Below are 14,343 nucleotides of genomic sequence, written 5' to 3' on the forward strand. Positions count from 1 at the left end.
GTAAAGCTACATCAAGGGATCACAGGAATAGCAAGGTAATTTGTTCTCTTAGATCCCTCAGTACTTTTACATGCCATCAACCATGATATCTTTCTGGAGTTACAGGCTAATTTAGCAGTTAGGAATGTATGTAACTACAGTTGCGTAGTTCCTCTATCTCACAAGGAGAGTTGATCTTGGGTACTTTTATTCCCCTAGATGGAAGCTCACTCCTGGGGACCCGCAAGGAAATACCTTCATTGCTTTTAAAAACATCTATACAACTGGAGATCATATAGGATCTCATAGCGATGAAAAGATTTTGTTTCTTGGGCAACTGATTACATTGTTCAAACGCTTGTCAAATGTATAAAATGATGAAAAAATACACCCAAAATCACCTGTACATCTCCTCCCATTTCCCCACAACTGTCCCTGATACTAAGGCTGCAATCCAAATAACAACAATTTCACTACAGTCTGAGACTGAACTGATGCTCTGTACCATTCCATTTGCTCCAGTTGACTACTTATATGAACATTCACTCAAGTGAAATACATAACATCAAGGATATTCACAAAGTCCCAACAGCATTTTATGTGGATGTCTGTAACAATGCAAAAATCCCTACTCATAAAAGTCACCTGGACTTCTGAGAGTGTCCTTATCCAAGAATACACTACTTTCGCAAACAGTTATCTGTTCAAGTAAAGCACCACACAACCATCTGAAGTGTCTTTTTTACTTCTGAGGTAAGAATATTTAGGGTCAGGTTATCCACCCCTATTCCAGTAAAGAACAAAAGTGTATGTTTGTTGTAACTGCTACTTTTAACAATTTAGCAACAACTTTGGAAGTCTGAAATACTGTTTTAAAAATTCAACATATAACTTGTCCAAGTAACTGTGTACCTCATTCCTATACTTAAGTCTAAATTACTGCACAGGCCTATTCAGAAAACTGTAATCAAGAAGAGTTTACCTTATTATAATAAAGGGCCTCTTCAGGAGAAAATTCTCTTTTAAAATCTCCCCCAGAAGCACAATGAGCATGAGCACAAATCCGCATCAATCTTCCCATGTTACATAAGAGGAGAGAAGCATTGGTAGCATCATCAATGGATTCAAAATTTTGAATTCCTTTTTCAAAACAGGAGAAGCTTTTTTTCCACAGTTGCTGTTCAGCTGAAGATACACTTTTGCTCTCTAGAAAAGAATAGAAAGAATAAGGCCAGTTTTATTCAAGGGTGTTTTTGTTCAACCTTTTCTGCAGAATCTGTTCAACATGCTGTGAATGCTACCAGCTGCTCTTCTAATATAAATGTGGAAGACATGAACAAAACTCAGGCCACAGTTTTCTAAATTGTGGTGACAGATGATGTATTTAATCCTTGCATATGCTAATATTTGCACTCAACTTCAAATTTCAAGCAAAACTAGAAATGCTCATGGATCAGAACAGTAAAGCTACAGTCTCCTTCCCCCAGCTCCTTCCTCTGCTCTCAAGCACAAATTCCTTTGTCACAGTAAAGCACTATATAAGGAATGCCATTAAATGCAGTAGGTATTAATCCAGGTTCCATTCTTAACAGGATTTGAAATCAGCCTGGCATTCAAGATAACTCCCTTGGAAGGAAACTGAATTCTCACAGCTTGTCCTCAGTTTCTTCATCACATCTTAAGTCTGTACTGAGTGATTGAAATTATTCTGTATTCTCTACACTGCAAATACCATCTGCAGCACGCTACTCAATCAGGCAAGTGCTACATACATGTTATCTCTTCTGATAACTAAACTCCCACATTTAAAAACAAATCAGATTTTTTAAAAAGATAAAACAGATTTTAAAAAGATAAATTCGTACCTACTCTCTCACTCTGCAAAGCAGCAGCTTGGTTCATGTAAAATACTCCAATTTCATTTAGAACATTACCAGTCCTCTTCATTACTTGCGTATATTGCTCTGCACTGTGTTCTTTTAAGTTACTAAAAAGTAAGATTTCATTAGCTGCCTCATAACATTTGCAGCTAATTGAAAGTTGGCATTCCAAATCAGTTGACAAGTCAGTCGCCCAAGAAAATACTAGAAAATAAAAGTTTTAAGACATTCCATTATTTGTGAGTTATAGCCAAATTGCAGGAAAGGAAGTTGCAGTTGGACAATGACTACTGAAGCAATTTCTTCAAGTCGTTATCTGCTATGAATCACTCTAACAATGTCTCATTTTTCAGTATAAAAAGAACTTTATAATTAGTTTAATAGGTTGTTAACTTGTGCAGAGTGAGTACTGTGAAACATTGAAAGCATTTTATCATTCATTCTGAACTAGGTCATGAATTGGGGATCAATAAATCTACACAATGGAAGATAGTATAGATCAGGGGGTATTTTTTCTACAAGCTTGGGGGAAGGCTAATGAGGAAGGTTAGAGAGGTCTATTCCACAAGCAGAGTCCTTAGGATCCAACACGTCATGCCAACCAAATGAATAAAAAGAAAACTGTATGTAAATATGGCATGGAGCCCTTTCCAATTAGCTGACAGTGCAATAAATGCACAGCTATTCTTTTTTTATTTACTTCTGTTTCAAGAATGTTGCTCTGAAAATCCAATTCCTACTAAATGAATAACTTAGATTTGGACTGCTGCCTAGAATGTTGTTGTGTAGGTGTCAGTTACCTATCAGTAAGTGTCAACTTACTGTGTGACAGAACTCTCCCTGTCAACTGTGCCATACTGCAACCACACCACTACTCAGCTTACAAGAAGGGACTTGCCTATTCTGCCATAAAGCTTTAGCTAAAAATGCAACTAAGAATGGAAACAGGTTTCTATATATTGTCCTAAGACTATTATACACTTTAACTCTTACTTAAGTCCTTCACAGGTCCAGCATGGCACATTTTGTGCATAGGTGACTATTCCACCTTAAAATGTCTATTCTTCACTTGTTACAGGCAGATGAGACCATGGCTTTTCTTAAACTCACAAAACTATCCTCCCCCTCCTCACACAACAAATCAGTAAGAGGATGCTTAAACCATTTTTATAAATATAGCACTCTCTTTTGTTACCAAATCATTATCATACCTTGGCAACTGGATTCTCTATGTAGGCTATGCAGTATTTCCTGATCTTCTTTCGTCTGATAGTTATACTCTTCAAGATATGCAGCTCTGTTGTTTGCATTTTGAGCCAGCATTAGTTGGATATCACCACAAAGAGTTAAACATTGGCAAAGAAACAGGAGTACTTCAGAAAGCATGTTTGTGCTGAGGCAGCAATATGTATCTAGTTGGGAGAAATTAAAAAAGGAAACTAGTGAACAAGAGAGCCAGAATGCTACTTTTACCATACGAGAAAAAACAGTATTCATGTAGTATCTTCTCAAATGCTGAAGCATCATGTTTTTATCTCTTACTCTTAAACCCAACTTCAAACTCTCACTAAGGAAAGCTGTGACCTACAATACTAACTGTATGTTAGTGATGGGCACAAAATGGTTCACAGGCCAAAATTCAGCATGAACTTGGGCTGTTTCGGAGCTTAGCAACTGATGTTCATGGAAGTTGCCTTCCTCAAACATTTATCAGTCTTTTGGCTGGTTCAGTGTGGCTGCTCAAGGCCAGCCACTTAAACCTAACAATGGAATGGCTGGGTTGCAGCCATTTAAACCTAACAGTTCATCAGATCTGCTGTTCAGCAGCCACTTAAACATTCCCAGGTGATCCCTGAACTAGCTGGACCAGTTCAGGTGGGCCCCCTTTGGGTCATTTCAGGGTTTAGTTCGTGGGCTTCCCTGAACTATCATTTTTAGGTCCATGCCCATCCCTACTGTATATACAGCAACATGAGGCATCTGGGTTCTAGGCCTAAACCTCTCTCAAGCTCACACTCCTTTGTCCTATGCGTTATAAAGCATATATTTTTTACAGCCTCCTTAACTGCCCTCTCAAGATGCTAGGAATGCACAGGGACTGCTTCGATGACAGGATTTAAAGGACCTAAGAACCTACAAAAAATTATGATACACATACACAGTTCCTGGCTCCCAGTGAACTGTCATGCTGACTGAATTACAACATTTCATAGTTTATGCAGAACACTTAGTTTCAAAGAGATGTTCAGTTTTTTGATAGCATTCTTTAATACTACTATTTTGTGGTCTGGCAAGCTAAATAAGGAAAAAGAGATGCCATGTGACAGCTTTTTTCTGTAAAGCCCCTACAATTTGTTCTGAGCCTTTCCATAGCAACTAAGTTAATAGAACCTAATTGCTGCGGAAAGGTTCCAAACAAAATGAACTCTCTGATCCCCCTGACAAAGCTTTTATAGATAAATGTTTAGTGGTTTTTTATAATAAGGCTATCACCTGGCATCTGTTTTCCTTATGTGGCTTGCTGGCACATTGCTTGGTGTAGCCTTATTTTTCTTTGGATTTTTAAAAATGTCCTGCCCATGCCTGTCAAATTGGTTGGACTTTAAAAAGGGAAATATGATTCATATATCTAGTCATTACTGAGCCAAGCTGCAAATGTTTTCTACGTACTCACTGACTCAAAACCATAGCTCAAATATTAATCAGAGCCTCTCTTTTCATCTACAAGATAAGGACCCATATATCACCAGGTCACTGGCATCCTACCTTTTAGCAACCCAGCTTAAAATTAAAAAACTTGTGACTTGAGTGAGATTCACCCCCCATGTGGGATTAGGCTGAAGGCTGTGGCCAAAAGAGCTGTATTATAAAAGAAAAGAAAGGACTAAGATCCATCGTTTTTAAGTATACTATAATACAACTGGGCTGCAAAAAACTGATGTAATCTCACCCAAACCCTGGTCAAAATAACATTTAAACACCCATACTATCATAAACACGACAGGTGGAAATGACAACAAATTCAACCCTGTACATCTAGAACCATTTTTTTTAAAGCCAACAACTTACCATGACACTGCAGAGCTAGTTTTATGTATCGTAAAGCTCTTCCATATTTTTGTAAACTCACAGCAGCATCAGAGAGAACATAGTAAGCTTTGGATGATTTCAAAATCAGCTGAAGTTTCATTTTGTGCTGCCACGATCCTGGAATCATTCCTGACTGACTGGAATGTTTAACTTCCCGTAATAACCCCACTGTAATTAAAACATAAAACAGTTAATTCTTATTAACCATAGTCAAATGGTTAAATTTAGCTCTCTTCATTTCCATTTTCTTGTAACAGTCTGTATTTGTAAAACAGGTTTACATAACAACAAGCAAGTGTACAGGTCTCACTCCTGCATTAAGAAATTCCAAAATTCAATCATTTTAGTATATACTTCAACACACAAAGCCAGCCCAGGATTGCCCAACATGAGAGATTCTGGGACCAGTTCTGAGAAGTATACTTGATGGGGGAACATGCCGCCTTTGCAAGCTGATATACTGAAAGAATACTACGGCTTGGATCCACCAGAAGCTTACTATGGGTGCAAGGATTTCCTCTCACAAACACAGCTTTCTTGGCTCTCCCCCTCTCCCTCAAGAGACCTCCTAAAATCCTGCTTCTGGGAGAGATTAGATCTTCCAAAGAAAAAGATTTTTGGTGCATTCTAAACTGTTGAGGGGAAGGGGGGGGGGCCGAGAAAATTGTACACTGTGAGTTGAATCCTTGTGCTCATGGAAGAACACCAGTGGGTATGGATCCAAACCTATGCATCCACGGGTGGTTTTGTGTCTCAAGATGTTAAAACTTTTAGTTACTGAAAAATTAAAACAGAATGTTGCTTTCAAGTGAAGGAAGCAATGATATGTCAATAAATCATTCAGAGAATCAGTAGCCTTAACTGAGAGGTTAATGTGCATAACAATTTAACTTACTTTTGTCTAAAAATAAAGCCATCTGTTTCTCAAGGCATTCAGGACCAACACTTTTCGATTCATCCTCATACTTTAATGGAATAGGTGTACTGGGATCAGCTGCAGGAAGATCACTTTCCTTCTTGATGCTACTGTCAACTGATTTTAAGCCCTGTAGAAAAAGCCTTTCAATCACCGTTTGTACTTCAAAGCGGATATAATGTGCTGACTTGTTGCAAAACTATAGCAGTATACAAAAGACTCATTTAATAAACCTACCTCAAGAACATAGATGAGTACCAGTCTGCATCGTTCTTCAGTGTCATGGCAAACAGGAAATGCACAGCTGGGCTTAACACAAAAGATAAAATGCAGTCTTATTGAATCATTCAACAGAAACTTCTTTTAATGCTTTCCAAAGATAATATCTATTATTACGCATTCCCAAAAATATGCCTAAGAGCAATAAAGGCTTATATTTTCGATATGATCAGGATATGAAAGAAGCAAAACATTTAAAACTACACAGTGCTGCTAGCACAATTATTTTTATGCAACCTGTTATATTTCATAAGGTCTGAAACCTGATCTCTTCCATGCCTGAAGAACAGTCGTCCACAAAATCCTGTGGTTAGGGAGTTTCAGTGAGTTTATTAGCATTTCTGTGCTGAATTCCTACCTAATTTAGGGTTCCCAAGGGCAGAGAATTAAGACATCTCAAATACTGAAAAGCAGCTAAAATACAAATACATACATATGAAACAGCTGAAACAAGATAATAAAATCTAATATAAGAACAAACATATAAACACACAAACTCACAGGGCTTTTCCACATTTGCATTTTCCTTGCTTCCTTGCTCGTAGATTCCTTTGGGTCCCCCCTCCATTCCACATGTGCTTTGCTCCCTCTAGTGGTTAATTCAATATTACTTCAGTTTATGTCCAACATATCTGTCAGGATTCATGTAGTGTCTCCTGTCGCGGTTTGCTTTGCTTTTTCCTGTCCCCGTCATACCATATATTACTGTGGGAATGGGTTGTGTTAGACTGTTATGCCTCTCACAGAGAGACCATTAGTGGCTGGGCGTCCCCTCCCTTGCTCTGTACCATCCAGAGCCTGGGAATAAGATAAGGTGATAAGTTCATTGTGAACAGGGAAGAGTTATATCTCTGAAGGCCTCGAAGGGGCGGAAAGCCCACAGTTTTGGGAATGCATTTAATGTTGGATGAAAGTTTCCGTTCACTTCTGGCAAAGCCTCCGTATGGAAAGGTTTGAACTAGTAGCATGCCAATAAAATTTCACCCATGCATTCATCAGTATTAGTCAATCTGAGCGTTACTTGGAAAACCTCATGGTATCTCCCTGAATATTTAAACTGCAGGTTTTTAGGCTGAACGTAAAAATAACTAAACAATGTCAACGTCAAACTGACCACCAGAAGGAGTAAAATACATGTAAACTCCCCCATCCCCCCGGAAATGAATTTACAAGCAAGGAAAATGCGAATGCAGAAAAGCCCACAAACAAGGAAAAGCACTAATAAAAGTTAGTGAAACAATGCCAAACTAAACAAAGAGTGGATGACCAAAGAAGGAAACCAATGGATCTCCCTTAGAAGGGAGTTCCAAAGTTTTGGTGCCACAATGAATAAGGCCCTTTCTCAATCTACCACCTGTTTCAGGTAGCTGTGTCAGCTCAAGAAAAATCTGAACACAAAATCCAAGTTAATAACTTGCATTAAGATCAACCAAAATGACACAAGCCATTGTGCAATCTTGCAAGTTCTCTGAAACTCTTTATCAAACTGCTGTTCACACACTTGGGGGCAGGGAGATGTCTCAGGCCATGATTTGGAGCACACAAATGACCTCAAGCACCACCACCTCCCACTTCCCAAATTTTAAAGCCACTGTTAATTACCGTTTTGTGTCATGTTTGTTGCCCTTAAAAGAAGGTATTACTTGGATTTCATTACATGATACTGAATTGTATTTTCTTCTATTTTTCTTCTGTTCCATTTTTATGTAAAATTAACTTTTCATGTTTGATCCAGAATTTGAAATTGCTGTAATTTTCTTCACGGAAGGGAAGTTTCTATTATTTAAAGTTTTTATTTTGCTCTTCTCCCAAATAGTTTAGGGCAACATACATCATTCTGCCCTCTTCAGTTTTATCCTCACAAGAGTCTTGTGAAGTAGGTTATGCTAAGAGGGAATGTTTGTAACTGAATATCATAAGTCTAAACTCCTGTTGCAGAGAAAAGAAAAAATGAAGACATTTTTCTTCGTGCTACATTTATTTTTGTTGGGGAAGTTGTTATATAAGGCTATCATCATTTAGACAGGCCACCACATTACTATAAAAAGCTGATCCCACCCCACTAAGACCATATCACATGTACTGGGTCGCCTTACACGTATTTGATGAGTAGATTTGTATTTTTCAGGTACAGACAATTCGCCAACAGATTTGATTACAGCAACTGCCTTGTTGTCATCAGATGGATCTGAACTGGTGCTATAGGATCCATTTTCATCACTATCAGGCATTTCTTCTTCCTCTTCTTCACTGTAGCTTTCATCAGAATTACCATTTAAGGGAAACTCGCCAGCCTCATCTTTTTTAGGCTCATCTAGCTGGAACAGTTCTGAGAGCATGTAGTTTGCTGAAGCAATAATCTTAACAAAAAGGAAAGAGGAAGTAAATTCAACAGAGCTCTTAACAATGGAGATCACTTTTTAACAAAGCTGAAAGCCCAGCATTTAAAGCTGTAACAGTCTTGTTCTATAATTCCCAGATTATCTGACAGGTGTCAATATTGTAATAAATATTTTAATAACTGTATTGGGATAGAATTCTTACTTGAGGATGTCTACCCTTGTCCAATAACTTCACACAGTTAAGGAGTAATGTTCTGATAGTACCATAATGCTTCCTGTTTTGGTTTTTCTTCAGCATCATATTGCAAGCAACTCTAAGATAAAAAACAGGTAAACAGAAGAATCTTTCATACAATATATACAACACTGATTGCAACAGCAATTATTTTTCATAGATGGAAAAACGATGCTCTCTTATTGATTACTGCACTAGGACTACCCCTATGAAAAGCATGATTCTACTAAGACTTTCTCAGTCAAAGGATTCCTCAGCTGAAGAGTGGCATTGGAACCAACCAAAATGCCATTAAAAAAAGAATGGAAGTTAGAGGATGCAATATGTTCTAGTAATATTCCCTTTAAAAGCCTTTCCTTTGTACTTTTATTTCTAGACAACCCTTAATAGGTAATAAAACTATTTTTTCTTTCAAATGTGTTTACATCTATATAATATAATAAAAGTAAATATTAATTTCAAGGGAATCCCAATTTGATTATGAAGAGGCTCTTTTCTTCTATGTAGTTATGTCTGCTAATTAAAGTCACAGTTTAATTGGATGTAACTGACAATAATTCCTATTCAAAGATGAATTTTTTACAAAGAAGTGCTGTTTATAGTTCAGGGGTACAACTACATAGGAGATGATATTTAAGATCAATAAGGAACTCATTGAGTTTCTCTCAGCTGCAGTTTCTTAACATGACATTTCCTAGCTTTCTAATTCAAATGAGTATCACTACTGAAAGACTTATGTCACATCTTTATCAAAACCACATACAAGACCATTTACAGCACAATCCTACACAGAATTATTCATTTAATCCCACTGAAATCATTTTAGACTAGAATAAGTGCATAAAATTGCACTGGAAACAACATATTTAGGCTGAAATTCTCAACTTCTAAGTTTTCTGAATGGAGAACTCAAGCAGCAACTGACCTTTTATTGTAGAAAAATTATTTAGTAGACAATGAATAAAAAAATGAGTTTATATATTTTGCAACTACTTTAAGGTCAGCTATACCCTTCCCATAAGGATTAAAAGTCCCACCTCCACTATTTTTTCTAGAACAAAATTATCTTAACACAAGGGGTGGGGGGGGGGAGAGACAGACAGACCGACCATGAGAACTACCCTGACAGCCTTAGAATGAAATGCCAGGTGCTACCACCAGGCCTCATTCTGCACAATACTGCGTATTACTGCACTGGAATAAAGATTACTTGCAGCTATTAGGCTTCACTTTAGCATAACTACAATGATTCTGACAGCTGCTACTATTACCATCTCAACACACAGCAAGAGGAAAAGGATCCTTGCATTGGAGCTATAAACCCTGCAGCCAAATCAAGAGTCCACTGTTGCTTAACAGTAGTGCATAGGACTGAATTGCTATTTTTATGTTAAATATTACTGGGCAGGCAGTCTCCTGCTCTTATATACTGAAATCAGCAGGGCACACTTACTTATACAGAAGAACTGCTACAGGCATTGTGAAAGGGTTCTGGTATTTGTCTTCTGTTTCTTCACAGAGGGTGGTGAGGTCATATAGCTTTACTATATCACTTCCACTTGCTGGAAAAAAAACAAGAAGTTATTCTATCAGTTTAACAAAACTATGGGCCCTAAATACCTATATAAGACCACTAGCATATTTGGATACAACAGCATGTTCAGACACAAAGAAAGCCGAGGGTCATGGATAGGTCCAGCACTTTCCAAGCCCATTCCTCCCATAGTGACATCCTGACCCTGGGAGAAAAGCTGCTGAAGGTGTAAGGAAGCAGAGAAGAGAAGGAAATAATGCCCTCTTCCCAACCCAGTAGATCCATTTGCACCCATTCATGCTTGTCTTGCACAAGCTGGGCCACCCAATTTGTTGTCCTTAAGACTAATGGAGGATGGGTCCAAGGCAACAGCAAATGGTTTTGTGAGCACAGCAGGCTGCCACTACCAGCTAAGCAAGTGCGGATGAAGGAAGGCCGGTGCATTGCCAGGTGCCCCAAGTCAGAAGCCACCAGAGGGAGAAGATGCAGCAACATTCTCCTGCCCACAGGCCCAGCCCATGCTCCTAAGGCCGACCACTTGGCATGGGAATACTTACCCTTGAATAGCCAGTATGTATGTCCTTCTTTGGTGCAGTTAGACTTCAAAAAAGATAAAATATTTTGAGCGATATCCTTTATTACTTTTGTAGAGAAATTAGAGTTTTCCAAATTGGGAATATCTTCTGTCTTAATCATTTCATATTTCTGCAACAATAAAAAAAATCCAGCTTTGCTAAAACAAAAAAGTATGCACCACCACTGGTGCCTTTCACATATTGAAGTACTTTGCAATCTGATGCACTTCAGAATTTCATTACTGAAATGTATACTAAGTATTCATAGCACTGTACAGAATGAATGTTCTTAACCCTATGAACTCATATAGAAATATTCAGTTTCTGTACAGTAACAGTGTCCCAAGGGAGCTGCCATTAGGGTGCTACTGACTTACCCTTTCTAAAAGTCACCATATTTTACCAATGAAGAACAAAAAATGAAATCAGAAAAGCTTACCTGGACAATTCCATTGACATGAAAACACATTACAAGTTCTGGCACATTGCAGATCAAGTTGTCCAGCCAATAGTCAATGCCTGTCAGCACATTAATGGGCTTATTGTTATCCCTACAGCAAAAATATTTCCAGTATTATTTTGGTTATAGGAACAGAACTCATAAAGGTGCAAGGATCCCCACCTTAGTTCCCAAATTAAGCCCCAAGCTTATGGAATGGACAAGTTACATTAGTTGGTATGCTGGAAACTAGGGATGAGGATAGACAGATGGAGGCTAGAAAACCCAATGCTTCTCAATAAGAGCTGCTTTCTACAATACAAATTCCTGGAAGTTATAGAAAGGACTTTTATAATTCCCCTATGATAACATTGCCTGATTTAACCTTTTCATTTACATAACACCAATGAAAGGTAGGGAAGAACTGCTATTATTTGCTTTCAGCAAACAGGCAATTCAAATTCAGATCAAGGCCCTTATCTTTATCAAAGTATTTGGTTCTCATAGATCAGTGTGAGCTGCTTAAACTTGTTGAATGATTTCTAAAGGAATCCAGCAGCTTCCTCAGATTACAAAAATATGGCAAAAAAATGGCAATGTTCATCTTTTTACCAATATTCCTAATGCACAAAACCATGTTTTATCACTATGCTAGATATAGGCTGAAAAACACAAATTAATCCATCTTTTGAAAATATGTTGTATCTTCAATAGAGGAACACTTCCTTCAACTCGGAGGGGTGGGATTAGTCTCAAGGAAGTGTTCAACAATGAATTTTGTGTGTGTGTGTGTGTGTGTACAGCATATATATCCTTATCTGCCATTTTTCTTTTTCACAGCACTTTTTAAATACCTAGAAATTCACCTGAGACGCAAGCTCACAGCAGGGTATCTTCCTCCTCCAAATATAGGCATATTTGATCCAACCAACATGTGAATATCTTCAAATGTCCACAAAATGTTCCGAACAAAGTCATTTTTAAGGCCCTTTACATTTAAAAGAAAAATATGAAACATGTTTGTAAATCCTACATGTCTTTAACAAGGAGAGTACAACACAGCCTGCAGATATACTACAAGAAAGCAAAAGAGAAGAAAAGCAAATAAAGTTTGACACATGAAAACTATGCTACACACTCACAAAGGCCACAAAGCAACTTATAGAAGTAATTTTCCCCCCCTCTGAGCTGCACTATAGATCAAACTGAGTAAGGGGATTAAACTTCTTAGCTCGGTTGCCACATAAAACCATACCTGACTCCTTTCCCCGTCATTGAACAAAGTAGCTAGGTTTTGTTCTTTGGGGGCAGAGGCCACATGCCCCACTACATATGAGGGTTCAAGAGGCACACTTCCCTGTGAAAAGCACAAGGATATCAAGAAGTGATTCTACTGTGGACATTAAATGTCAGTTTAAATAAAGCATGTACTCTGCAAATCTGAACAGTAATCACTTGTGCACTGAAGACATACACCTATTTCAGTTTTTTTGACATGGGCACGAGAATTTTCCTTAACCCATCACTACTTAAATATATTACAATTACATAATAAGGCCTTGCAAATCTTCTATGACTGCTGAATCCAGAAGCAACCTAACTCTGAAAACAGTTTTCTGTTAAATTCTGTAAGGAATAGTGATTTGATTATTTATGAGATTTTCAGAGCAATCCTAAAAACACTTCCCTGGGAGTAAGTCCCATTGAGCAGATTTCTGTAGGATTCTGAGTAGGCACGCTAACAATTGCATTGTATATTTTGTACTGCTTATGCTAAGAATGGATATTGCATGGAGTGGCAGCACACTGCCCCTTTATGAGCTTCAGAGCCTCAGCCTGGCAATCCAGCATCTGAGGTGCAAACCAATATGAATTAAAGTATACAGCAATTCATCCTTGGGATTCCTTTATGCTATTGCAAGTTACCAATTTTCATCTAGGCTCGCAGCTAAAGTGTAGCATTTTAAAAACTTAATATAAAATCATCTAATTTCTGGGGCAATTTTTTTTCCTGCTGCAATGATGTTGGTCTACCCAGAGAAGAATGTTATGCAAATACCCAGCTACAAACACAGCACTACTGGCTAAGCAGTTTTTAGTTTCAGCAAAATGGTATATTGTATGGAAAGCAAAAAAACCAAAACATATAACAGTATTATAAATTCTTCAAGTGACCACTTGCAGTTATCATCTCTACTTAATGAACTTTTCATTCTCATAACTCACAGCACCTGTTAACAGGAGCATAGAGCTGTCTTAGTATGAATTTACTTAGCACCACCAGTGGTTCTGGTGATGCACATGCAACGCACTTTCTATTCAAAGCTCATTTAATCTACTGGAAATAAAAGGAAATGACAAGGACTGACAAATTAATGGTTTTGACAGATCAGAAAAGAGCCAGGAGACAGAAGTGTGACAACATTGTTAAATAGGGTCTTGGTAAGGAACATAAAGTGGGGTGATAACTGCTAGCCAGCAAATGAGCACCGGAAGGCACAAAATAGAGGGGGAAATGAAGAGATACAGCTTTCAGTCCAAAGTTTTTTTTAAAAAACCCACATGAGTGGGGAAAAATTGCTTAAGACTTGAGAAAAGGTGTTAAGTAGATTGGCGATGAAACAGAAAGAGCTTGTCAGAACAATGGCTTTGTATAATCAGGTCATTTTATAACAAGGTGTCATTATGTGTCCTGAATAATTCAAAGAACTTCCTTAATGTCTTAGGAGTCCAAGTTTTGCATGCCTTCTCTCATACTGTTGTTTTCCATGTGAACAGAAGATCATTCATCATTCACAAATTATGTAGATTCAGAACTTTATGAAATACTTTAGAACCCAATCATAAATTAAATATTAGTTCTGGAAATTATGTCAATAAATCCCTGCCAAAATATCAGCTACCGATTGTGGCAGGCTACCCAGAAACAAGCTCCCTGACAGGGTTGGGCAGTTCCTTGTCTAGAAGCAGGACTCACCTGGGTGAAGCAGGATGGGAATAAGGGCAAAAAGTTGCAGTAGCCTCCACAACAGGGCAGACTTTGCAACAACTCTCTAGGCCCAGGTATTGTGAGA

General features: G+C 38.0%; 1 protein-coding gene across 1 annotated transcript in view; it reads right to left on the reverse strand.

Moving 5' to 3' along the window:
* Positions 1-14,343, reverse strand: part of EDRF1 (erythroid differentiation regulatory factor 1) — a 39,552-nt gene that overhangs the window by 13,196 nt on the left and 12,013 nt on the right. The window contains exons 7-18 of the mRNA XM_060241439.1: positions 12,136-12,257; positions 11,270-11,381; positions 10,813-10,960; positions 10,175-10,283; positions 8,689-8,800; positions 8,241-8,504; positions 6,103-6,174; positions 5,845-5,995; positions 4,929-5,117; positions 3,071-3,271; positions 1,845-2,063; positions 962-1,185 (exon numbers count right to left, since the gene is read on the reverse strand). Of these exons, the coding sequence (XP_060097422.1) occupies positions 962-1,185; positions 1,845-2,063; positions 3,071-3,271; positions 4,929-5,117; positions 5,845-5,995; positions 6,103-6,174; positions 8,241-8,504; positions 8,689-8,800; positions 10,175-10,283; positions 10,813-10,960; positions 11,270-11,381; positions 12,136-12,257 (1,923 nt within the window). The remainder of the gene's footprint in view (positions 1-961; positions 1,186-1,844; positions 2,064-3,070; positions 3,272-4,928; positions 5,118-5,844; positions 5,996-6,102; positions 6,175-8,240; positions 8,505-8,688; positions 8,801-10,174; positions 10,284-10,812; positions 10,961-11,269; positions 11,382-12,135; positions 12,258-14,343) is intronic.

This window comes from Heteronotia binoei, chromosome 6, assembly GCF_032191835.1.
Source record: "Heteronotia binoei isolate CCM8104 ecotype False Entrance Well chromosome 6, APGP_CSIRO_Hbin_v1, whole genome shotgun sequence".
NCBI lineage: Eukaryota > Metazoa > Chordata > Lepidosauria > Squamata > Gekkonidae > Heteronotia > Heteronotia binoei.